The sequence below is a fragment of the Strix uralensis genome, chromosome 3 (genome assembly GCF_047716275.1).
Source record: "Strix uralensis isolate ZFMK-TIS-50842 chromosome 3, bStrUra1, whole genome shotgun sequence".
Classification (NCBI taxonomy): Eukaryota; Metazoa; Chordata; class Aves; order Strigiformes; family Strigidae; genus Strix; species Strix uralensis.
The window spans coordinates 55958673-55982652 of record NC_133974.1 but is presented as its reverse complement, the minus strand read 5'-3'; the positions used below and the strand labels follow the sequence as shown (position 1 = coordinate 55982652).

Genomic DNA, 23980 nt, shown 5'->3' with positions numbered 1-23980 from the left:
AGGTCTGAGTTGGAAAAGAATCATGCAAGAGCCTATCCAACATGGGTAAACTGGGTTAGTGGGCAAGGTGAACGTCAGTGACAGACAGCAGTCGGAAGTAGCACCCCTGAGGTCTTGAAGTAGTCACAAATACCCAAAGCGGCACAGAAAGAACAGAGGGGAGGTTAAGTGTTGTCCACATTTTATAAGTGTTGCAAGACAAGACTAGTTTTAATGGAGGATTTATCACAGTGTGATGAGGAAGAAAATGTCAAGTTTAATGCACTGCAAATAAATGAAAGCTCAGGATATTGACCAGTGATCTACGCCTTTTGCACCTAATAGTATGAAAAATGTATTGGACTGGATAAAACGCAAATCTCTTGATTCTAATCTAAGGATCCTGATCTATAATTTGCTGAATTCAGTGGAAGACACAATACCTAACATTCCCCCTAAGTGCAGTGATCTAAGGCATGCTCAGTGATACATTGTCAGCTCTGAGCATGGCCCCACCCATTCTCCCTCTCTCATTTTCCTGCCTTAGAGGAGTATGTATGCAAATGCAGCTATTCCACTGAGTAAAGCTGAATCTGACGTGTGCAAACTTACCTCTCTTGCATCCACCCATGACACTACTTGCAGAGTTTCTTAATCCCTCACATTTCTGTATCACCCTCCTCTTTATACATCTTCATCATTTCACCTTCTCTCTCACTGAAGTGATGCTTTCTCCCTTCCTTTAAACTCTTCATGATGATTCATGTTTTACTCATTCGTTCTTATTCACTATCAGAAGGACACCTCTTGCCTTCAAGCAGCCAGCCTCTCATGACAGTTTCCATAGCTACTTTTGGAGACGGTAATCTGCACATGTAATCTGTCACATGTAAGAGGTGACAAGAATGAAAGACCTTTTTAGAACATTCTTTCTTGGGCCTGTATTTGTGTCTGATAGTTGGTAACTCCTCCTGTGGCAGATCAAGGGAAAGAGTCAAGAAAGCCTTGAGTTCTAGTGTCTTGACTTTCAAGGCTACAGGTTTTTAAATAAGTGTAAATGGGTTTAAGGGTGATAATGTCATTTAAAGGAAATATGTGTTTAGGGGGGAAAAGAATCCTGACATATCAGAAAGGTTAAATGTGAGGTAAGGGTACAAGTGAAGCAGTTGTTGTGACCACACTTGTGTGGCGTACTGCTGAGAGACTCATCCTCAAGTGTAGAAGCAATAATGTGTATTTTTACCTTCTTTGTTTAAGGTGCACAGTGAGACTGAGTCTGGGGTGTGATATCTATGTAGTAAGAGGAATTCTGTCTGGATTCTCTTGTAAGCCAGAGAAAGCCACCTAGATAAGAGGAGAAACCTGTCCTGGGAAGATTCCCTCTGCAAGAGCTGAAGGAACCAGAAACTTATGTCTGAAGTCTGAATCATAAATGCATGTGGGTTCTTGTCAGCAATCCAATAAGTTTAACAAAAGCATCATTCTTAGGCTAATACAAAGCAGATGGATCCAATCTTCACCTGCTGTAAATCAGGTTAAATATGTTAAGCTACGCTGATATACAGAGGTGGAGAAACTGCCTTCAAGTCTTTAGCTTCTCAAGATTTGGCCTAAGACAGATAGACCTATGCCCAGTCAGTTCCTGAGCAAAAGATGGCTAATATCCCCAAGCCTCGTCCTCTCCATTTTATTGCTGAGCATGACATTATATGGCATGGAATATCTCTTTGGTTAGTTTGAGTCATCTGCCTGGTTGTGTCCCCTCCCCACCTCTTGTGCACTCCCGGTCTATTCAGTGGCGGGACAAAGTGAGAAGCAGAGAAGGCTTTGATCCTGTGCAAGCACTTTTCAGCAATAGCTAAAACATTAGTGTGTTACCAGTATTGTTTTGCTCACAAATATAAAACATAGCACAAGACAAGCTGCTATGAAGAAAAACTCCAACCCAGTACAGTCTCTAACCTGCCCAAGAAAAGGAGATGTGTGCGCCCCAGCGCTGATCAGGGGATGCCCTGGTTGGGTCTCTGGGTCACAGCAGTTACTCTCAGGCTCTTTCTTGTTCCTTGATGCCAGCACAGACACTTGGCGAGATCACTGAGCAACGACGGTGAGCATGCTTCTGGATGTGATACCACACACAACCCACTAGTGCTGGGCTCTCAAATGGCAATGGCTGAACTCTGAGCCGTGCTTGGACAGACATGGACATACTATGTGGCTTTAGTTGGCTTATTTAATCTCTCAGCTGCAGACCTGACATCCATATGAATAGAAAAATATTTATTGCTACCTATGAAAAGTATTTACTACAACATAACACAAATGCTGTGGTGATTAATTAAAGTTTGTAAATTGTTTTGTAAATGTGAAGGGCCAGGGTAGATGTTACTTATTTACTAAGGAAGCATTTTTGGTGGCATCAATTCTAGGTCTGCTATCTTCAGTCCCCTTGGTCTACAGCAGGTGGTAACACCCAAATGTCAGTGCATTTCTGTTTTTCAGGGTTGCTTGCAAGGGCTTTTGAGCTGGCACATACTGATAACCAGATCTTCTCAAAACCTGTGTACCTCACGCTTTCCATTTGGGACTATGATAAAGATTCTACAAAGGAAAAGCCAATGTTTTATGACAAAAATATTGAGTCCTTACTGGGTCAAAGATAAAGTTATGGAAAGTTTGCTGCTGCTGAGAGATATGCCAGGCTTCACTGGGATCACTCTTATCCCCATGTGCCACAGAGGGAGTGCTCAGCAGCTTGACATAAGCTATGGGAACATGGCTGTCAAGAGCTCTGGAGGGAAAACTTACACAACTTGAAAAGAGAATTTTTTGAGATATGAAAGGCAAAAGACATGTTTCCTTGTATCACATAAGACTGAAAAACGTGGGGTGTCAAGATGATTTCTTTGCCTTTTTTATATTTAACAGTTAGGTCTCACCTTCTCTGGGAGATTTTATTGTCAGTCATTCAATGGCATCATTCCAAGATTTGGGGAACTTAAAAATGACCACCAGAAAGGCAAAAGGTTGTGCAGCTACATTGCTAACACAAGTATTTTCTACTAGTCTTTCTTACCTGCAAAAACAAGAAAGGGGCCAAGAAAGGCAAAAGCTGAGTTCACCACAGCCTTGCTTATTTGAGAAGCTTGACCCAGGGCCCAGGGCTGAGACTAAAATTGTTATTCCTCAGGTTTCCTGGTACCCTAGATAACAGAGACTAGTAATGTCCTCCAGCTCACAAGGTCCCTCAAAATTTGGTTCCCTCACCACTTGTACGGAAGGCACAAGGATCTTACAGCAGGGACACTGCTTCAGACAGCTGTTTTCAGCAGAGGAAGTTTTACCATATATTTGATTTGACTAATGTCTCCAGTTTTTCTCTTTTTTTTTTTTTTTTTCTTTGACATCTGCGGCATGCTGCCTATGATGTTTTGAGTCCTCAAGTGTGGCTTTACTGAGCATAACCGGGTGAAACTGATCCTCTGTGATTCAAGTTTAGGACTATACATTTTAATAATAACTGTGAAGGCAAGCTTTCTTCTAGATTCAAATTTACCTCTTTCTACACAAAGCTGATCTTAATTCAGCTATAACAGATGTGAAAATAGTCATTACAGAAAAGAATGTCTGTAAAATAGCCCTGACAGGTCTGTTAATGATTAAAAAGTTCTAATTTACCTTCATTTCTTTTAACTGATTCTTGAAAGTTTTTCTTACACACACATTGGAGTGAGTTGCAGGAGCTTGCATATCAGGTGGATTTTTCAAACGATCATGGGTCTATTTATAATGACACTTGGCACCTCTAACTGACATTATGTTTTAACTCTAATAAATAACCAGAAACCCAGTGCATCAAAGCCAAGTGATGGTGCCAAAATATTGTCATTATTGCCAGTGACATGACTGATACTGCCGTATAAAATAACCTTTTTTATAATGTGTTAACTTCTTCAGATGACGTCTTCCATTTGGAGGACGTTCATCACTGCCTTCTATCTTTTACGGTAAGAATGGAGCTGTAAAACAGGCACTCTCTGTTGGATACCAATCCCTTTTGCAATGCTGTTGACATAGCTGGATCTTCATTTTCCTGCTTTTTTTTTCTCTCCTGTTTTCCCTGGCTGTTCAAGTCACTTAGTGCTCACTGGAGACGAGGCCACTGTATTGTCCTATGCAGTACAGTAAGCAACTACAGTTGCCTCTTCATCTATCCTATAGGAAACTGTGGAGTATCAACATTGTTTTGTATCACCAAAATCTCACGACACTGATTAATATCCTGGTGTATTTCTCTACATGTATCCAATTTTCACACCTTTCCAGGACAGTTGACCTGTTCTCAGTAATTTCCAGTCACAAATGTATTTAGCTTTCTCTTATGGAGAAACAGGAAAGGCAGAACTCTAGGAGTCACAGAATTAACCTTTTATGAGAATATCTTCTCTCACATCTTCATATTTCTTCAGTCTGACATCACCACATACCCAGGGATGGAAACCTACTCATACAGTGCAGCCTTGTGTTCTTCAAGTAAGACCTTGCCAGCTTTGTGTTTTCCTTGGTTTGTCTGCTGACATAGGCTTTGTTATCTTAACAGAGGTATCACTCCATAATTTTGGAGTCTGCTGCTTAAAGCATGAAGAATTATCCCTACCTGAGTCTACTAAAACAAAGTTAGTGGCCATGATAAACCACAGTCAGTTGTCAAACACATCCTCTTACTTACCCCACTCAGAGATGACTCTTGGACTTAGTGTCAGCATCACCAGGTTAGACACTGACATATCACAAAAGCAAGCTGAGAAGGGACTATTGGTTCCCTTCATTAATACAGGTATCAAAAATGAGGGAAAATTAGACATTTAAAAATCTTTGTACACTTAATCATGTCGTCTTGCAGCAGTTAAGTTTAGGTGGTCCCTAAGGGCTGGGTGACGTGTCACCAGGAAAAGAGTTTGGACTTACTGCAATTCAGTTGCCAGGCCTTCACGCAGTAGTCGTATTGCCACCAAAATCAAGCTTTCCCACTCCTCACTTTTGGGTTGCTCCCAATTTTTTTCAGAACTTTTCTGCAGGGAATGCTTTCTGAAATGCCTCCCCATTTCCATATAGAAATTTATTTCTGGGGAAAAGTGTTACTAAAAACCTCTTCAGCACTCTTTAATTCAATTTTATATTATATGATGAGTAAAGTACTTAATCTTAATGGAAGCAATATAAGAAAAGGTAGTGACAAAGTGACTAGACCTGCAAGTACCCTTTTGCTACTGTGTTTGCACAGGTATGTTTTGGCTCAGATCATAGACTCCTGCAAGTTCAATGTAGTGTATATGTTTCTGGGGCATGAGAAGCAAAAAAAGAAATGTGAGCAAGAAGATGTCTTTTAGAAGACAGGCCTATATGCAAAGAGGTTGGACTGTGACTAAAAACTTGTGACTGTTACTCTAAAGACTATGCAAATATAAAATGTGCATATTCTTATCTGATTTACATGGGGTTTTTTTAAATTGCAAGAGTGGCAAGTTAAGTGGCAAAGCAAAATAATAAAGTGCCCTGGGAAATACACTCCCAAAGAGAGTAAACAAAACCAAATACAAGTGCCCTCTTAAACACAGGATTTGCATTTTCTTAGCAGAATAAACTCTCTGCCTTGACTCTCTGTGCTCTAACTGAAGTGGAGGTCATGGCTAGTGACAACTGGGAGCTGTTCCTGGAGGCTCTCTTGCCTTTTTAGGTTATGAGGGTCTCTGTGAGTTTAGGATAATATGATTGACGGCTCCACTCCGGCCCCAATTAGCACCCTATAATTTATTAGCTTCTGCTTTCAGATTATGCGCTAACTTCACAAATATTTCAACCACGGAAACAGCAGCTATCAAGTGTCTCTTTCCTGATCCAGCTCACTGGGACAGCAGTTAAATACAAGGAGGGAGCTGTGCAGGTCTGTCAAGAGAGAATAATCATTTGTGTCTGTGCAACTGGGGCTGTCACAGCTCTTTAGGACTCAGCTTGTGGAAAAAAAGAGTTGTTCAACTGGATTGGGGATTAGGGCTTGGTTCCTACCACAGGAGTATGGTGCAGGAATGAAGCCAACGTGTTGGCTCTTCCAGAGAGGGTGTGTGTTTGTGCAATTCTGTTTATCATAGAAATACTGATGCTTCAACTCCATGCAAACAGCACTCATAGGAAAGTTTGCGTCCTTCCTAATGTTGTTCCTTTGCTCCTCATTGCTGCGACATCGGGCCAGAGTAGTAAATGTAGGAGGGAGGAGACTGGGTGAGGCAGGAGAACAGAGGCGGGATGGTGAGATGGAGAGTCAGGGCTGGGATCAGAAGTCGAGGACATGTGAAGAAGTTGGGGGGGTGTGATGAATGAGGAGGGCTCCTTACAGCCATACCCAAGCCAGGTGGGCAGTGGGGAGATGAGGCACCCTCAGTAACATCCAGCGTGGTATTACATCTCCTAATGTGACAGCTCTCCTGTTTGGTGTTTATCCTACCTTTAGCATGAATGTGAATAAGCAACCGACACATCCCTAATGAAACACTCCAGTCCTCTGTCAACATGTGTTTTTGTGGGCTGCAGGCAAAGGGAAGTGCTCACGCATGAGAGTGGGGCCCAGGGATGTGCACCCCTGCACCCTGCACCTCTGCATCCTGAACCGCTGCACCCTGCACAGGCTCCTCCAGCACCTTCTTCCCCTTCTCCTGCAGGACCTGATGCAGAGAGGGCAGGGGCAGGAGGAGGCCGACATGGCACCCTGGTGCCTCTCTCTTGCAGTCTGCACTCACAAGTTTGGTGCATGTTATTCATGGGTTATGCCTGACTAAGGCAGTAGAAAGTGCACTGCAAAGGTAACTCCTGTATGATTAGAGATGGACATGAACAGGGGGACCCCTGCTAGCCTGAGCTCTGTTTAGAGAACAGCCTTACTGTGCTGGGAACTAAATTAATAATACAGTTCCCAAGACCGTACCCCCAAAGCTTGGCAGCTAACTGAAGTAAAGGTTTTTACTTTTTTCTCTTTTTTCTTTCTTTTTCTTTTTCTTTTTCTTTTTCTTTTTCTTTTTCTTTTTCTTTTTCTTTTTCTTTTTCTTTTTCTTTTTCTTTTTCTTTTTCTTTTTCTTTTTCTTTTTCTTTTTCTTTTTCTTTTTCTTTTTCTTTTTCTTTTCTTTTCCTTTTTTCTTTTTTCTTTTCCTTTTTTTTTTCCCATTTTTGTTTTTCTTTTACTGAACCCCTACTTGCATTTCCCCATGCAAAATTCCCTAGCCTACAAAATTGATACCCCACTGCTCCAAATAATCACAACGCAAGTCTCTCTTCTTCCCCTGCTGCAACTGCTCCTCTGGGTGGCAGGCCAGGGAAGCCAGCCAGGACACCACAATCCCCCAGAGGATCTGGCTCACCCTTCTGTAATCAAAAGGGCACGTTAATTACAACCCTTGCCCAGAAAAAGATGCACAAGAACTGCCAGTCAGATAACCCTGGTGCATCCAAAGCTACCAGCAGCATTTTCCTCTCTTCCAGGAAGGGACCAGCCTTTAAGCACACACTAGAGCTTGTCATGAACCTAAATAGGACTTCAAAGGGAAGGCGAGAAGGGACTGCAGTCCCTCCTGACCCAAGGAGGAGACAGGGCAGATACATTTCCCCAGAGACGGGCAGCACACAGTCCAGGGGAGGCACAGGGAAGGCACAGGGGATTACTCAGACTCTCTTTCACCCTCTCTCTCCTTCCCTCCTCCTCCTCCTCTGCTCCTATGAAAAACCGACTGGAAAAGGAGGTGGGAAGTAAGCAATGTCACCCTAAAGCTCTCCAACATTAGACTGTAAGTGCAGGGGCACATATATATGTGTCTAAGAGCTCTGTGCTGCATTCTTGCAACTGCAAGAAAAACCCTCACTAAAATGAAGTGGAGACTGTGACCACAAATATTATGTCCCATCCCATGTGCACCCTTCCCTTGACAGATCACCGTTAACCTCAGAGTTCATTAAAACAGTATTCCTTCAGGCTTTGCTTATTTTCAGTTCCTTTCAGAACGGGAAATAAATGTCTGCAGTGAGTAAGCCCAGGGCTCACTTTGCGAACTCCTACAAACTGCTCTGGCTCGGCAGCAGTGGATACTCTCGCTATGCCCACTACTGCCGTGCTCTGCAAGCAGATCGTCCCTCTGCCTCCTTCCCTACACTCTGCACGAACGGGTTGGGAGCTGTGTTTGTTCATCTGTCCCAGACGGGCTAGTCTGTTTGTCAGGTGGGTAGCTAGAGAGCACAGGGCAGTGCTAACCTCTGCGTGACACTCGGAAAGGGGCGGCAGGAGGATCTGCTCTTCAGGCTGCAGGAGCAGCAACTCACAGCCCTACTCTTTCGGTGTGTGACAAACAGGTGACAGGTAAGGCATATGGAACATATAAGAAGGGTTTCTTTTGTATTTCCAGATTTCCTGCAAGCATTCATGATTAAGCAAGAAATACCCTACGATGCAAAGAGGAATAAAACAGACTTGAGAAATGGCAGCAAGGTTATTTGCACTTACTGCATTAGGAGCTGTGGCTCCAGTCCTGCAAAGACTCATGCCCAAGCCTTAAAGGTAGGTGCTGTGAGCAGTCCTGCTGGAGTCAGAATAGAGTGAGCAAAACTCTGCAAGGATTAGCCAAAATAGGGCAGGCGTGCTTTCAGACTGCAGTCCATCTGGAGTAGGAGCATTTTTTAAAAGTTGTTTGCACACTTAACACCTTAAACAACAATCTTGACTTTGGTGGTTGGATGCTTTCACAATACAACAATAAAAAAGAGTACCTAGAGGACAAATATCGAAACCAATATTCATGTATTCATTGCATAAATTCTTGTGCTTGAAAACTTTCACAGTCAAAATGAATTGTAAATGCCAATGAAGTAAATCACTGGTTTGTGCTTACATGAATATTTCCAAACATATTTGGGCTGTATTGCCCAGCCCTTCTCATTATGGATTGCAGAGGCAATGGGGAAAAAAGAAAGAAAAAAGAAACAATTGTAGTGAAGCACAACCAATGATAGAGCCGGATTAATCTTTTTTTAAAAAAAAAGAAACTTTAAAAACAGCCTAAGAAAACCCACAGGCAAATGCTCACAGAATGATCCTGTTATCTCCAAGCCTCTGCAGCAATAAAGTTAAATGCCATTTTTAGTTACTTTTCCCCTGCAAAGTGCTGCTGCCTTCTTTCTTGATAGACACCTCAGAACATTTTTGGTTTAACCAGTAATATAAATTCTGGACCCCTTCCCTTGCCCTTTACAGCTTGCCTGGGCTCTGGCTAATTGGAGGCTGAGGGCAAAATGCTCCAGGGTACGTCTGGCTGAAGGAATCACGGCAAGTCACCTCCTGCCATTTGCCGAGCTCTGGCCGGGGATGCTCTGCACACATTGCTCCTTGCCAGCTTCTCACAGTATTTACTCACACTGCTTTATCATACTCTTACTATTAGGATTCCTATTCTTTCCCAGAAATGGAGTTATTGCTGAGCTGAAACCTAGGAGAAGTGAGTTTGGGTTATTCATAACTCCATTTCTGACACATGGTGAACATTATGCCAGATTATGTGAGAGTGTCAGAAGGTAAAAACTCTCACCACAGAACAGAAGTCCATTTTCTGCTGCTTCTCCTAGTATGAAAGGGGTAATGTTAGGACTCTATTCTTACATGCATTAAACTTTGTTAGGCTTTGAAGACATTACATTAAGAAAAAACAGAAAAAAAAAAAAGCCACGGTTGTGTTGGGATCCGATGTTTTGCCTGTAAAAAAGTTAGCTTTAATTCTAGGGGGAAATTGCCATTTCTGCACTGTTTCATTAATTATTCATCACCCTGTAATAGCATTTTAGTATTGTACTAACAGTGCAATAGCAATGCTAAATGCTACAGTTCCCTCTTCTATTAGCTTCATGAAGAACCATCTGTTATTATGGAGCAGCACCCTTACTTTAACCCATCTTACAGACACCATACACTAAAATTCACTGCAACAATCTTGCATTTTCTTAACTTTTGTATTTATCACCGTAGTTTTTACTCACTAAGAAAATATTTTCAACTGCTAGGATTTCTATTTATCTTTACTGCAAAGTAATAAAATAACTCACTTAATCCACATGACGGGTATTTTTCTTATTTCATCCTGAAGTCTCCAGTTTGCCTCATTTCTCTTATTTAGCTTTAATTCTTCATAAAAGCACACAGGGTGAAAGAAGGAGATACCTTTAATGCAGCTTTCCTACTGTTAAATAGATATCTTATTCCCCATTTCAAAAAAACAAACAAATGAAAAAACTATTAAAGTGACAAAATGACAGCAACAAGTAGACAAAGAGAAATGTTAGAGGCAACTCAGACCTATTGTCCATCATGTGCCTTTCCTCCTGGTGTTCCCCTTAGAGGCTGTTGGGTTGAGGGCACGCTGTTCTTCACGGGTTTCCTTCCTCCCCCTGCTTTAAGAGGGTTTTACTTTCACCAGAAAATGTATCTTGTAGAAAAAAAAAAAAAAAAAAAACACACAACCAAACAACCGTCATATATCCAATACAAATGTTGTGCCAAATTCTGAGAAGTGCCACCTTGGTTTTCGTCTTTCTGGGGTTTGAGCAGTTGTGCGTGGAACAGCTGCATCTCTGCAAGCCCAGGGCAGGTGGCCCCAGCCACACACTTGCCACTCACAACCACAAAGCTGAAAAATCTGACCAGTTCCTTAATAGTCCAAAAATGTTCATGAGTTCCAGTTTCTTCTCCTTTTACTTTTCTATAAAGTAAAAATCCAGTTCAAAACTGCTAAGTAGCTTTCCCATGTTTGCATTCGAGAAATAATTTTCACTGTCATAAAAAAATATTCACACCACTAAAAAAAACCCCCACGATTTCCTCTGCCCCCTGTACGAAGGCCAGTGGTTTTGCATCACCATCCATGACGTCATTTGACTCTTTTAGAGTAGTCTGACTGCAGTTCTGGGTGTGGGGTCTGCTTAAATAGAAGTTCAACGTCTTTGGCTCTCCTCTTGCAATGGAAGGATTTTCCTCTCCGAAATAAGTCTAAAGTACCGTCCTTGCAATGCCAGGTCCTTTTAAGTCCTGTTGTCTTTCCCCAAGCTGCAGGGCCATTGTGGGCTTGGAAAAGAGCAAGGGGGGATCTGAGAGTCTTTGAGTCAGCACATCAGCTCAGAAGGGATCCGCCACAGAAGGAGTAACGGCGAGCTGCAAACCAAGATCAGAAGCTGTTACAAACTGACCCGATTTCAGCTCTGAATGCCACCTTGTCTAACAGGCAGAGATCTACAGGGGAGAGCCAGGGGAAGAAGAGTGAAGGACAGCTCTAAAACCAGTATAGATCCTTGCTTTTATCCTGAGGCTGCAAACCTGAAAACGGAGAGAAGAAAAAAAGGAAAGAAGAAAAATAGGTACAGGTGTTTAAGGACAGAGAAAGACAAACTGCATATCTGCCAGCTGAGATCAGAGAATCAGTCTAAAGCATGGGCTCCCCGGAGCCCCAGGAGACTGTGAAGCAAGAAGAGCCCAAGCTAGACTGGAGAGAGACACACATCCCTCCTGCCTAAAGTGAGGCCACCATAAGGAGACTTTGTGGCTGCAATAACCCAATTTCAGCACAGAGAACTGTCACCAGATCAGGATTTCCTTGCCCCCACAGCCACTGACTCAGGAACCACCACTGCTGGCTATGCCTGTGTCACCTTTTTGTCACTACTACGGCCACACAGCCTTACCTCCAGGCACCCCATCAGGCATAGGGTAGCACTACCAGAGGAAAACCATTATCCTTTTTTGCTCAGCAAATGCAATTGTGTTTCCTCTCAAAAACTGAGAGATAAAAATAAATAAGGAGAAGAGGTAGTTCATGAATGTGTGTGGGGTCGAGAAATGACCTTCTCTGCTGTGGCTGCCCACACTCCTGCCCTCAGGGCAGCCTGTGGAGGGAGACAGGCAGTCACCTTTGGGGCAGCTCTGTCCTGCTCCCAGCTCTGGCTGCTCAAGGCAAGAGCAGCAGGGCCAGGACAAGAGTACCTCAAAGCAACCTGTACCCTCAGGGCATGTTTGCGGGTGCCAGAAATTCAAAGGATGTTGCCAGGAGGGGTGTATGTGTGTGCTATGTTGCCCTGTCCCATTCTCCCTCTTCCTTTCCTCACTAGCCTGGCCTGAGAGCCCCAAGAAGGGTACCCAGGGCAGAGCTCAGGTGTCTCTCATGGACCTTCCATCCCCAGTTTGTTCCCCCACAGCAGCACCCCAGCAGCCCCACCGTAGGGGTTCTTCCCTACTACTATGGATAGTGTGATAGTGTGAGGGAGTCAGGGGTGCAGCTGAGCCAGGGGATCTGGAAGGACCAAAGGCAACTCTTTACCTGCATCCACATTGAGGCCGAGGCTCTGTGCCATGTCCCCCGCCGCATTGGGGAAGGGTCCCGGCGCCGTCCAGGCCGCGGCAGTGCCCGCCTCACTCTTGCCCAGTTCGCAGGGGGGGCTGACCGGTGTGGGCACGGAGGCGGGGGTGAGGCGGTGGGGGCGGACAGAGGCGGTGGGCACCAGGAGCGAGCCGTAGCGGGGGTCGAAGTGGGGCCCGTAGACCTCGTGCATGGCGGCGGGACGGGCGTAGGCAGTGCTCTGTGTCCCGATGTAGGGGTGGTGGTGGTGGTGGTGGTGGTGGTGGGCATGGTGCCAGGGCTCGGGACCACCCTGGTGCAGGTGGCCATGCAGAGAGGCCGGCGCGTAGGGGTCGGCAGCGGCGGCGGCGAAGGGCAGCTCGCTGTGGGCGGCAGCTGCCAGGGGGCTGCTCAGGGTAGCTGGGACCGAGGAAGGTTGGTATGTGCTGTTCCAGAAGGACGGTGGGAAGCTGCGCTGGCTCATCGGGAAGGAGCCATCTGGGTGAAGGGAGTGGGAGAGAAAGGAAAGGCAGCAGTGAGCACACCCAGCGAGCCCTGATCTCCTTTCCCTATGGCTCTGCCCCTCCCCAGATCCCCCCAGACCATCCCTGCAATTCCCTTTATCGCCCGAACAACTGCCAAACACAAGAAATTTCTCCCAACAAGTACAGATGTGTTTCCAGCTAAACATCCAACAGCCCTAGCCCAGGGCTTACCCATGATGCTGAAACTATTTGTTCCAGGTTTCTTTTAGTACATATTTAGGGAAAAGGCTGTTGTCTAAGGTGTGGGAAAAATCTCTTTTCCTCAGTAGTGGTAACTGAGGAGTCAGAGCTATTATGCACCACAGTGATTTCCAGGGTTGGATTTTTCTTGTTTGCTTTTGTGGTAATCTCCCAGTTTAAGCACTTACACCCAACACCTCGGAGGATGCACGACCCTGTCAGGAAAGCGGCTGCTGCCTCAGTGCGGTTTCAAATGGGTAGGAACAGCACGAGATGTGACTATGGACCAGCCTGAATTTTCTAAACATCTGAGGGCAATTCCCCATTTATTACAGAGGACTTAACGCCTGTTTCTTGGGTATATTGCTAACATATTTGGGAAGTGCTCTGCAGATCTTTGGAGGCTGGCAGGGCACAGGACAAGGACCCTACATTGTCTTTGCCTGGTGAGCAACATGCAAGGTGGACTAGTTATTATTAATAGCACAGATAGACATTACACATTATTAATTGGGAATGCACAGTGTTCCCGAGACAAATAAAAATGTGCTCCTGATACGCATTTGCCAGGGATGTACGTCAGCTCTGCACCCTGGCATTACTCAGGAGGAAGGGAAGTGGTTCATGACAAGCAGAGAACTCTCCTCTCCTGCCATCAATTCCAGCGCTGAATATCTTTCACCCGTGAAATATTTAAACTACTATTTCATTCTTAGAAACTGCCGACAGCAATTCATGGGGGGGCTGGGAAACTGGCTCTCAGCTGGGCGGGCGGCTCTGTGAAGGAGGGTCCCCAAAACTGCCCCAAAAGAAGTGCCTGCCCTAACTCCCTGGTGGGCAGAGGGTGGGGAAGGTGATTCCCCTCTGCCCTAGGTACCCCCAAGGGCTCGTCCGGAGTGAATCGGGCATGGCTATGGAGAGCTGCGCATCAGCTGTGCCTTGGCCTTCCCGGTGCAGGGCCACTGCCGTGGGCAGGCCTGAAAGCCCTCATTTTCAGAAAATTAGGGTCCTTGTCTCTGCTCCAGCAGCAACCAGGGTGGTGGTACATGTAGGGCAAGACACAGGGACACACACTATCTGTTTTTTAGTGGTGGGAAGCTGGTGAGACGGTTCCCACACTTGGTTTTTGCTCTGTCCCCATCATCGATGATGACTGCGCCAAACTTAAAGCTGCCCCGGTGGGGTCAGCAAGGGAGGTGCTTGCCACAGCCACAGTGAGGGGGTTCCTCTGCCACCTTTTTGGTTGCAGCCCCCACCAGCTAAATATCCTGCAGTGTAAAGGCGATTCAGCTCCCCGGGCCGCCTCCCAGGCTGCTTCCCCCGGGATCCCCGCAGCCCGGCGTTAACGGAAGGGTTTTATTTTTTGCCTTTTACCCCCTTAAAAGGGTCATCCTGCTGGCGGCTCCCGGCCCGGGGCTGCCGGCTCTCAGGGGTTGCCCGCCGGGGACCCGCGGCCGGCGGAGGGGAGGAGGGTGCCCCGGGGCGGGGGAGGGATCCGCCGCCCTGCGCGCCCCCGCCGCGCTCCCCCGCGCAGCGCTGCGCGCTCACCCCGCCAGGAGCTGGCGCTCCGCGCCGCCTTGGCACTGCCGAGGGAGAAGCTGCTGGGCTGGCTGAGGGCCCGGCTGAAGTGCTCGTCCACCACGGCGCTGATGTCCCCCTGGAAGTAGGTGAAGAGGACGCAGCGGGAGTTGATGTACTCGGCCTCGGGGGGCCGCTCCTTCTCGGGGCTGCAGTCCTCCTCCTTGATGCTGGCCGCGGGGTGGCTGGAGAAGGAGCTGCTGGCGCTGGGGCTGCTGCCGCTCTCCGGGGCTTCTTGCATTTTGGAGTAAAAGGCGAGTTTCTGGAGGGAAAAAAGAAATAAAAGAAAATAGAGCGGGTCACGCAGCGCAGCAAGGAGCGCTGGCCCTCCCCGTGCCAGCCGGGATGCAGCGCCGGGCCTGCTCCCGCGGCCTTTCCGAGAGGATGCACGAGTCTGGTCCTCGGCTGCCCGCCGCCCCCCAGCAGCACCCCCCACCCCTCACCTGCATTTCTGCCCCACCCCGGAGAGGCAGCGGAGGGGCTGCAAATAGGGCTGGGGGCCCCCTGAAACTCAGAGATGCCGGCCGGGATGGAGCAAGCCGGCCGCCGAAGTCCCGCACACGAAGGCACTTTGCAGGCCGGGTCTTGGCGGGGGAAGGCAGCCGCCAAGGGGCTGAAATGCGGAGGGAGGGGGGGGGGGGGGGGGGGGCGAGACGGGGGGGCGCAGCGCCGGCAGCGGGGGCAAAGCGGGCGCCGCTCGGTCCCCGGCTCGCAAAATCTGCCCCAAAGAGTGTCCCGTAACCCACAGCGGCGAGGAGGAGGAAGGGAAAAAAGAAAAAGAGAAAAAAAAAAAAAAAGCTGGCAGCCTCAAACGCATTTCAGGGCAAAAAGAGCGTTTCCCTGGCCAGCAAGAACCTTCAGGTATTTCCTACAAGATTGTTCTGTTTTTACTGGATTCCGCTGGGTGGGAAAACAGCGGGCGTTGAGAAGTTTGCTGGATGTTTCCCATCTTCCCTTTATCCGCGTTAGCGTGTCCGCAGCTGCTGGGAGTTTCTTAGAAATAAGCGAGGGGACGCGGAGCCCGGGCTTGGCCGCTGCGGGCAGAGCCGTGGGGCGGTCGGCGGGGGAAGCACCGAGGGGACGGGGCAGAGCCTTAGGCCAAGACACGCGAGATATTTAATAATGTCACTCCTTCATGACGGCCGCCTTTCCACTTGGCTCCCGGCTCGGCCATTGAGGTAATGATCATCCCCCTAAATAATGTCACAGAGCCGTGTGCGGGGGGATGGGGTGGGGGGTGAGGAGGCGGGGGTTGGGGGGGGGGGATAAGGCAAGGTGGGGGAAGACATCATCTGCTATTTGTAACAGGTATTCTGGCCCCGCTGCCAGGCGCTGGAGGTGTCACACAGGCCACCCCGCCGGGGGCTGCGCGGAGCCGCGGGGAGTGCGCGGAGCGGGGCCACTCGCCCCGGCACCGGCCCTGCGTGGCGGGGGCTGCCGCCCGCCCCGGTCCCCGGGTGCTGCGGTCTCTATCCATCCCCTTCTTCGTTTTGTTGGAGGAGGAAGGAATTCATTTCTGGGAGGAACAAGGGGGAGCGAAAAAAAAGAAGAAAAAAAAAAAAAGAGGAACCCAGAGGGTGAAAGTGGTGTGCTGTAGGTGCAGCCCGGGGAAACGAGCTCTGACCCACGCGGGACAGTGCGCGTCTGTGCGTGCCGCCAGACGTCCCCGCGGCCGGCGGGAGCCTTTTATCGAAATCCAGGGATTAATCGATGCCCGCGACAGCCCGGGCGGAGCTGCAGGCAGCGCGGCGGCGAGACGTGGCTCCCGGCCACGACGCACCCGCGGGTCCCACAGGCGACCGCCGCCGCCGGGGGCCCGGTGGGACCAGGGGACGGGCCGGGGTCCCGCCGCCGAGCGGACCCCGGGAGCGGGGAGCATCCCCGCGGCCATGCCGCACCCCAGCCTTGCCCCCTCCTCGGGGCCGGGGGGCTTCCTCCCCCTGCGCCAAACCGGGGAAACCCCGCAGCCTCCCGGCACCCTCGCCTCCCCCCCTCCCAGAGGGTAACCCCGGGGCACCCCCCTCCAAGGCGGCTGCTAAAATACCTGCCCGAAGCGGCTCCCGGGATGCCGGCGCACAGGAGCGGGCAAAGCGATGCCCCGGGCAGCCCGTCCTCGCCGCTCCCGGCGGGCCCCCGGCGAACCGCGGGCGCTCGGATGGAGCCCGTCCCGCCAAAGGTGTGTATGGGGGGTGGAAATAAAAAAAAAAAATCTCTAAAAAGCCATCGCAAGGTTAAAACCGCGCTCTCGCCCCCAAGGCACCCCGCAGCCCGCCGGTCGCCGCCGGGGTACGTACCCTGCCGAGCCCCGCGCCAGGGTGGGATGCGGTTCTGCTCCGCTCACCATCGCAGGCTCCCGGATCTCCCCCCCACCCCCCCCTTTCCCCTCCCCTTCTCCTTTTCCCTTTTTCCTTTTGGTAAGGCCCCAGACGGCCATCCTCCGGACGACACCCCTCCCACCCCCTGCCTCTTCCCCGCTGCCCCCCGCACGTACCTGGTGATAGGGGCTGTAGGCTGCGGCGAAGTAGGGCTGGGGAGGACCGTAGACTTGGTACATAACATCCAAACAGCTCATGGCTGGCCGCGGCCGAGAATTATTTTTTTCCTCATCAACTCGTGTTCCGCGAAGTGGAGCTGTGCTTCGCGGGAGGGAGGTTCCCGGGGGTTAAGAGGCACCACTCATTGGTGGGAGGAGTGAGGGGGGATGAGACCGCGCTGGGCTGAGATGACACCCCCTCAGTGCCCTCCTTCCCTGCCTCCCCCCCTCCCTATAGCGCGGCTCCCTCCAGCAAACGCGCCGGGGCCGGAGGGGCTCCGCGGCCGCCGCGGGAGTTTCAGCCGCGGGGCTGGCGGGAGCAAGGGTGGAGGGGCTGGGGAGAGCCCCCTTCTGCAGCCGGGGCTGCCCGCGAGCAGCGGGGCGGGAGGCGCGGGGGGAGCTCCGCACCCAGCACCCGGCACCCGGCCCGGCAGCGCGGGGACCCGCCGGCAGCCGCGGGGTTCGGGGGGGGGGTGGGGGGGCGAGCGGCGGCGGGGGGGGTGGGAGGCAGCTCCTCTCTGCCTGCGTTTCATTTATTTTCATTTATTTTATGTCATGTGCTTACGGTGCCCCGGAGGCGCTGCCCCGCCGCCGGTGCCGGGTCCCTCCGCGCACCCCGCCCCGGTCAGACGCCCCCACCGCCCCCCGCCTCGGCCGGTCCCGCTGCCGACGGGGGCCGAGTGGGGCTCCGGGAAAGAAAGGCAGGGGTCTGGATAACCCCCCCAAACCCCACGGATCGCGTCCGCCTGCAAATGCCGCCACCAAAGTTACGGGAACTGAAAGGTCCGATGAAGGAAAGGAGGAAAAATCGGTTGTTCCCGAGGAAGAATCTCCCCAGAAATTTTGAATCATTACAGATGCCAGAAGTGGCGATGCTTTTGCATTTAATAGAAACTAAAACAACGTCGAGGGCAAAGGCACGTGAAAAGAACAAATTATCGTGGAAGTAAACTGGACTTACTCCCTAGCTTTCTGCTGAGTACGACACACACAGGCGTAAAAGGGTGGATGTGTCTTAACCGCTAATTTTGACGGCGATGTATAGGAGGGAGATTAGTTTCTAACAGAGAGATGTAAGTTCTCATTTCCACATCAACCCTTTGCAATATTCAGCTTCATGGTATGGGTCACAACTACTGTGAAAAGAGACCCGTTTTAAGTTATGTTTTAAGCATTTGCAATGAAGCCAAAAATTACAGAAAATATGAGAGAAAAAACATTACTTGGTTTTCAAGTGATGATTATTTACAAAACTATGGGGAAAAAAATCTAAAAAGAATGAGCACTTTGAACTCTGAAGACCTGGAAATCTTTACTTGAATTTTAGCAGAAAATCCTTATAAATAAGAATTAATATTTGTTTTGTTTTCCCCAAAACATAATTTTTCTATTTCGAATTCTAGGAATAGTTCTGAATGCCTATGTTTCCCCAAAATCATATTTCAGTGCCTAATGAGCATAAGTTTCAATTTTCTGTACCAGGCACAAGGTTTAAAATTCATATTTAAACCATTCTTTTCTCTCTCTTCTAGTTTGGCAAATTTGTTTTTCATACTGCAATGCAGCCTGGAATGCTGTGGCTGTGGGGTTCAGGCCCAGCACCACTCCCCATCAGAGCAAATTTTGTGCCGGTGGTCAAGAAGCAAACGAGGAGAAGAACTGTGGGTATTAGGCCTTAAAAAAAGAAACGTGTCTCATACTCTCTCATTTTATTTCTCCTGAGTAGCAAGCAAATAGCCACGTTACGGGGAAGGGCTCACTCTGTGGCTGGCATCCAAAAGAAGGCAGTCAGCTAAGGAACGCCCCTCCACTCCTGGCAGCGGGAGGCTGAGGGACCTCACTTGGGGCGATGGGATCCCCCTTCTCCTGTGTGTCCCTGCTCCTGAGAGGTACGGAGCTTTTCCATCACGCAGAGATCTGTGCCTATTTCAAAGGCGACATACAGAAATAGCCCTTTTCTCAGAAGGTGAGTCTGATTTAAACACATACTCCAAAGACACAGCACACTCACCTGCTGTTCATACGAGCTCTTCACCAACGACTTTGTGCAATAGCAAAGGTAGGACCTGACATTTGCAAGGCTGAGCATTTGCTTCATATGAAGAAAAACCTGAATTGTAATAGCAACACATCCAACTGGGTGCTGAGGTGCAACAGATGGTCTAGATTGTGACCCCAGGACAATCTCCCCTTGAGGGCTGAATTTAGGGGTTTTACCTCACACTCCAGTATATGTCAGGGGAATCAGGTCTGATGTGGCTTGGTATGAACTCAGTTTCTTTTATAAACATCTATTTGATTGTAAAACTGTCCAATGTAAGACACAAGCAAACTTTAGTGCCTTAATACAGAGCCATACAAACATTAATGCAAAAGTGCTGGCATTGTTTTGTCTTCTCGGTGCACTTTGTGAAATCAGCCCTGGTATAGGAAATTATCCTGGAAACCAAGGGTCAGAAACTATATTCACTAATGATCTCACTGCGTATTTACAATTATATATAAATAGTTTTTCTCGGTCCTAACTAAAGAATTTTAGGTGGGTTGAGTCACACAAGGAACTACAAAGGCTTGGAAAAAAACAGCTGAGATATCTCAGAGAGAAAATTATGACAGCAATGAAGGAAAGCACAGTTTTAGGAAGGGCATGGGTTAAGAATTGGCTGTGTACCATTAAAACACTGGCATGGGCCTACTCCTACGGTCATACACTGGTAATGTTTCATAGCAGTAATGCAAAAAGAAAATCTTGTTGTTAGGAATAATGAATGATGGGTTCTGATATGATGCAGAAAGTTACAGCTTGCCTCAGAAAACATTTCTATAAAGCAAGTCAATGTTACCTTCTAACTAAGCTGGAACCTTTCACAAAAGAAGGATTGAGTATTACTGTGAACAGTGGACTGAGCAGGCAAATGGATCATCAAACAGAACATCAACATTCAGAAAGACTGAGACAAAAAAGTCACAGAAATGTGGTAGCTCTGGCCATATTTGTTGCTCCCTGGAAATCCTACATCCAGTGTCATCCTGCCAGCATCTAGTGTGCAGAAGTCTGAGCAGTGAACATCATGTTCAACAAAAGAATTAAGTATTTATTAGCCAGTACTTATTTCTGTTTATTTTTTCAATCTGACCACATATATACTTTATGCTGTTGATAACAGACTTCTTTAGAAGCTCAGGGAGACTTTTGCTGTTTCCAGAAAGGCACGCTTTCCTGACTGGAAGATACCACGAGGTGGATGGAGAATCCAGCCCTGGCTGCAGCCGTTTGCTGCTGTGCTTAGCTGCCTTCAGTGTTTCTCACTTCCAGCTTGAGTTGGGCTGGCTTCAGCTTCCAGCTGTTGGTTCATGTAATGCCTTACTTCACTTAGCTAAACAGTCCTTTCATATGTAATATTTTCTCTTACGAAACTTACTTTATTCCACATAATAATCCCCCTTTTTTTTTTTTCCCCCTGCCAAAATAGATGCAGCTCCTTATTTTTCTACAGGATTTTCTCCAGTCCTCATAAAATTTTTGTACCTTTTTACTCTGTACTCTGTGCAATTTTTCAACATTGTTTTAAAAATAATGACATAAGAACTTGCTATTATACTAACATCTCTCTTGCTGAAGGTATGCACAAAGTAAAATACCTTCTTAACAACTGATGCTTACAGCTGTTGGTTGGTTGGTGGTTTTTTTTTGCCACAGAACAATTTTAAAGACATGTCATGTTGATGTGCTTTCCCACTGTGATCACCACAGTATTTTCAGGATGACTACTGCGAGTTTGTAAAAAACATGGACTGCTTCGTGGTGTGGACCTGTTAGTACAGGGATGTCACTGGCATTTCTTCTGAGCTCTTACATAGCTGACTGAGATTGCAAGCAACCAGGCTGAAAGCTTTGGTGATCCCATGCGAGCCTATGACATCTTGCAGAGTCATCCGTTCCAGGATCCTTTGCATCACCTGCCTTCTTCCACCCTAGAGGTGCAATGCTGCAAACAGCTCCATTCATGTGCTGTTTGTTCTTAAAAGTGCCAAGAGACTTAGTAACAGATCCATGTCTTTCCAAATGTCCCACTTCCCACCTTACTCACCAGTCTTCTTGTCACTATATTACCTGCAAAATTTATCAGTGTGATTTTATATCAACTTTCAAGTTACCAATGAACACCCTGCGCAAATCACAGACTAGCTAATTTGAATACTTCTATATAGTGTTTGTGTACTATACTCCTATATAGCAGTATTCATACTCCTAAATACTAAAGATTTTTCTGTTGACTCCAGTTTCTTGCAAGTTTTGTTCATTTGCTGTGCGCACCTTTTATATTGTGCAGTGCCTCCTTTATGAGATGATAACTTCTTTTACACTAGGCTTCCTACTTCTGCTCTCTATTTTATTTTCTAATGCCTCAATCCGTCTGTAGAAGTCAGCACATACTTAACTTTCAGTTGAATGCACTACTTGTGGGTTTACATGGGTCAGATTTGGCTGAAATGAATTAAGATCAATACTGCTGTTCTTTCTTATCTTGTCAGTCTTTGTGCCCCATCTCCCTAAAAGCTTTTTCCTTTTTTTAGGGCTTGGCAACTGTTACCATGGTGTTCCCAGGGATGTTTTTGAGGTGCAGCCTCTGGGTCTGTATTGATGCAGAAGACTTTAGACCCAAGAACTGCTGGCTTGGTAGTTTTCACGGACATAGAATTAACTGAAATTAAAGATAAAAATCAGTATGACAAAATAGCACAAAAACATCTATCACTGACTTCCTTGTCTCCTTCACTGTCCTGAGGAATCCAGTTTTATTTTGGTTTTAATTTTCAATGTCAGAGACCTTGTAGAGTTAATTTTAATCTTCCTTTGAGGGTGTGATTTTTTTTATTTCTTTTCCTTTTTTTCCCTGTGGCTCAAAGAATTAACTGTTAGCTGCTAATTAATCACACATACAGCTACTATTTGGTGTGCATTTGTATATGTGACAACACGTCTCCTCCAGTGACACGCTCTGCAGCAGCTGGAATGTATGCCACGATTTTTACTCCATGATGTATTTACAGGGGAGCTGCAGCCCGTCTCAGGGCGCAGCATCTGGCGTGTGTCACTCACCCGTCCTACCCGACCCATACGGGCTGAAGGCATCACCTGTCTCTCCTCTACTGATCGCGGCAGATGAAGAGATCATTATGCAGGGCTGGAAGGGAAATCTAGAGCTGTCATGAGGGAATATATTAACATGTGTGAGAACACACTGAACACATTGAATTTAGGGCTAGATTTTGCAGTATGAATGCCCATGGAAGTTTTTTCATGAATCGGCATAGGAATAGGGTCAGTTTTGCTCTCAGAGGTAGAGACAGCTGTTTTTTCCGATGTGTGTGTTGTGGCACATTCAGATCTGAGCTGAATCACTATGCACCCCTTTCCCCCCCTCGGCACTGAACCACCAGAAGGTGAATCTGGCTTGTTCTGAGATTCGTTCACCAAGACACTCTACAGACATCTTTGTGTTTGTGTATAAGATATATAATACATATTTCCTCTGTGCTCAGGACAGAGAGGCAATTTCAGACAAAATGTTGCCTAACAATCATCCCCAAGCACAAAATAGCTTTTTTCTGTTTTATTGTACTTTTTTTTTTAAATTGCCATGATGTAAAAAAAGAACCAGGCTCTGTCTGAGCTCTGCTGAAGTTTCTTAAGAAGCAGCCCTATTAATATAGGTACTAAACTCTTGATATAATTGTGATATATAAGTCCTCTGCAATATTCAGTCTCAGTGATTTTCATGGCACAGGGTCATACATTTGTGTGCTTTGTTTTGGAAATTAAAGTGGTTTTATGTGACGGCCTTGGTTCCAGTAAATATTTTCATTTTAGAAGTGTCTTTCTTTCCACTTTTGTAGATAATATTTCAGACAGAGGGAGGTAGGTGGCAGAGAAAGACTGCATCTTGAGAGAGTAAGTGGCTCGATACAAGGAAACAAGATGATCAGGTTTTCAATAGAGCACAACCAGGTAAGGTATATGCTTTTTTGTCTGCACAGACTTTCATATAATACTGACAATGTGAAGCTGGGGTGAGGAAAAGAAAGACTCTCATTTACTTCGTTGATTAAATCTTCCTTGCGTGGAAACTTATTGCTCAGAGTGGGCAAGATTATATCATACTGGAGGCATTCACTGGTTCACTTCTGTTTTATTCAATGTATATTTGCCTAAGCCTCGAGAAAATCTCACTAGAAAATGTTAACAGAGTATATTTTAGGCAAAATAAGTGCAAAATAAAGTAAAAAGAAAATTCATAGCAAAATACTGGAGGTGGAGCCATGGTACAGGGAATTGTGTTCTCATTGCCTGGAATCGCCCCAAATAATGTAGCTCCTGGGTTGAGTGTAAATAAGTGTGATTTCAGGGACTGGAAAATATCCTACTTTCTGAAACTGAACAGAACCCACATTTAAATTTTTTTATGAGCATACTTAACAGAGAACTTACTCCGGATGTTTGCAAAAGCCAACGCCGTCTTTAGAAATCAAGTTTGAAAAACGAACAAGAAAGAGAGAGGAATAGAAAGGAATAAAGGAAGGTGCTGCCACTGCAGGTATAGAAGGGGACAAAAGAAAGTATCATTTGATTTTCTTAATAATATCTCTTTATTGTAGCTCAGTCCACTGGAAACCAGTGTATACATAGCCATATTGTAGCCCAGCTGGAAACTCTGACTTAATTTCATCTTAGTATCTGTGTAGATTTATCT

The 23980-nt window shown here is 47.2% G+C and overlaps 1 protein-coding gene across 2 annotated transcripts; it reads right to left on the bottom strand.

Moving 5' to 3' along the window:
• Nucleotides 1-10213: 10213 nt before the first annotated feature.
• On the bottom strand, nt 10214-17283 carry VGLL2 (vestigial like family member 2). Of its 2 annotated transcripts, XM_074862352.1 has the most exons (4): nt 17184-17283; nt 14663-14954; nt 12372-12887; nt 10214-11212 (listed from the first exon to the last, which is right to left on the bottom strand). In XM_074862352.1, the coding sequence occupies exons 1-4, from the start codon at nt 17262-17264 to the stop codon at nt 11172-11174; spliced, it is 930 nt and encodes a 309-aa protein (XP_074718453.1). In that variant the 5' UTR covers nt 17265-17283; the 3' UTR covers nt 10214-11171. The 2 variants fall into 2 exon arrangements, with proteins under 2 accessions (XP_074718453.1, XP_074718455.1); XM_074862354.1 differs by lacking the exon at nt 12372-12887.
• Between the last annotated feature and the right edge of the window lie 6697 nt (nt 17284-23980).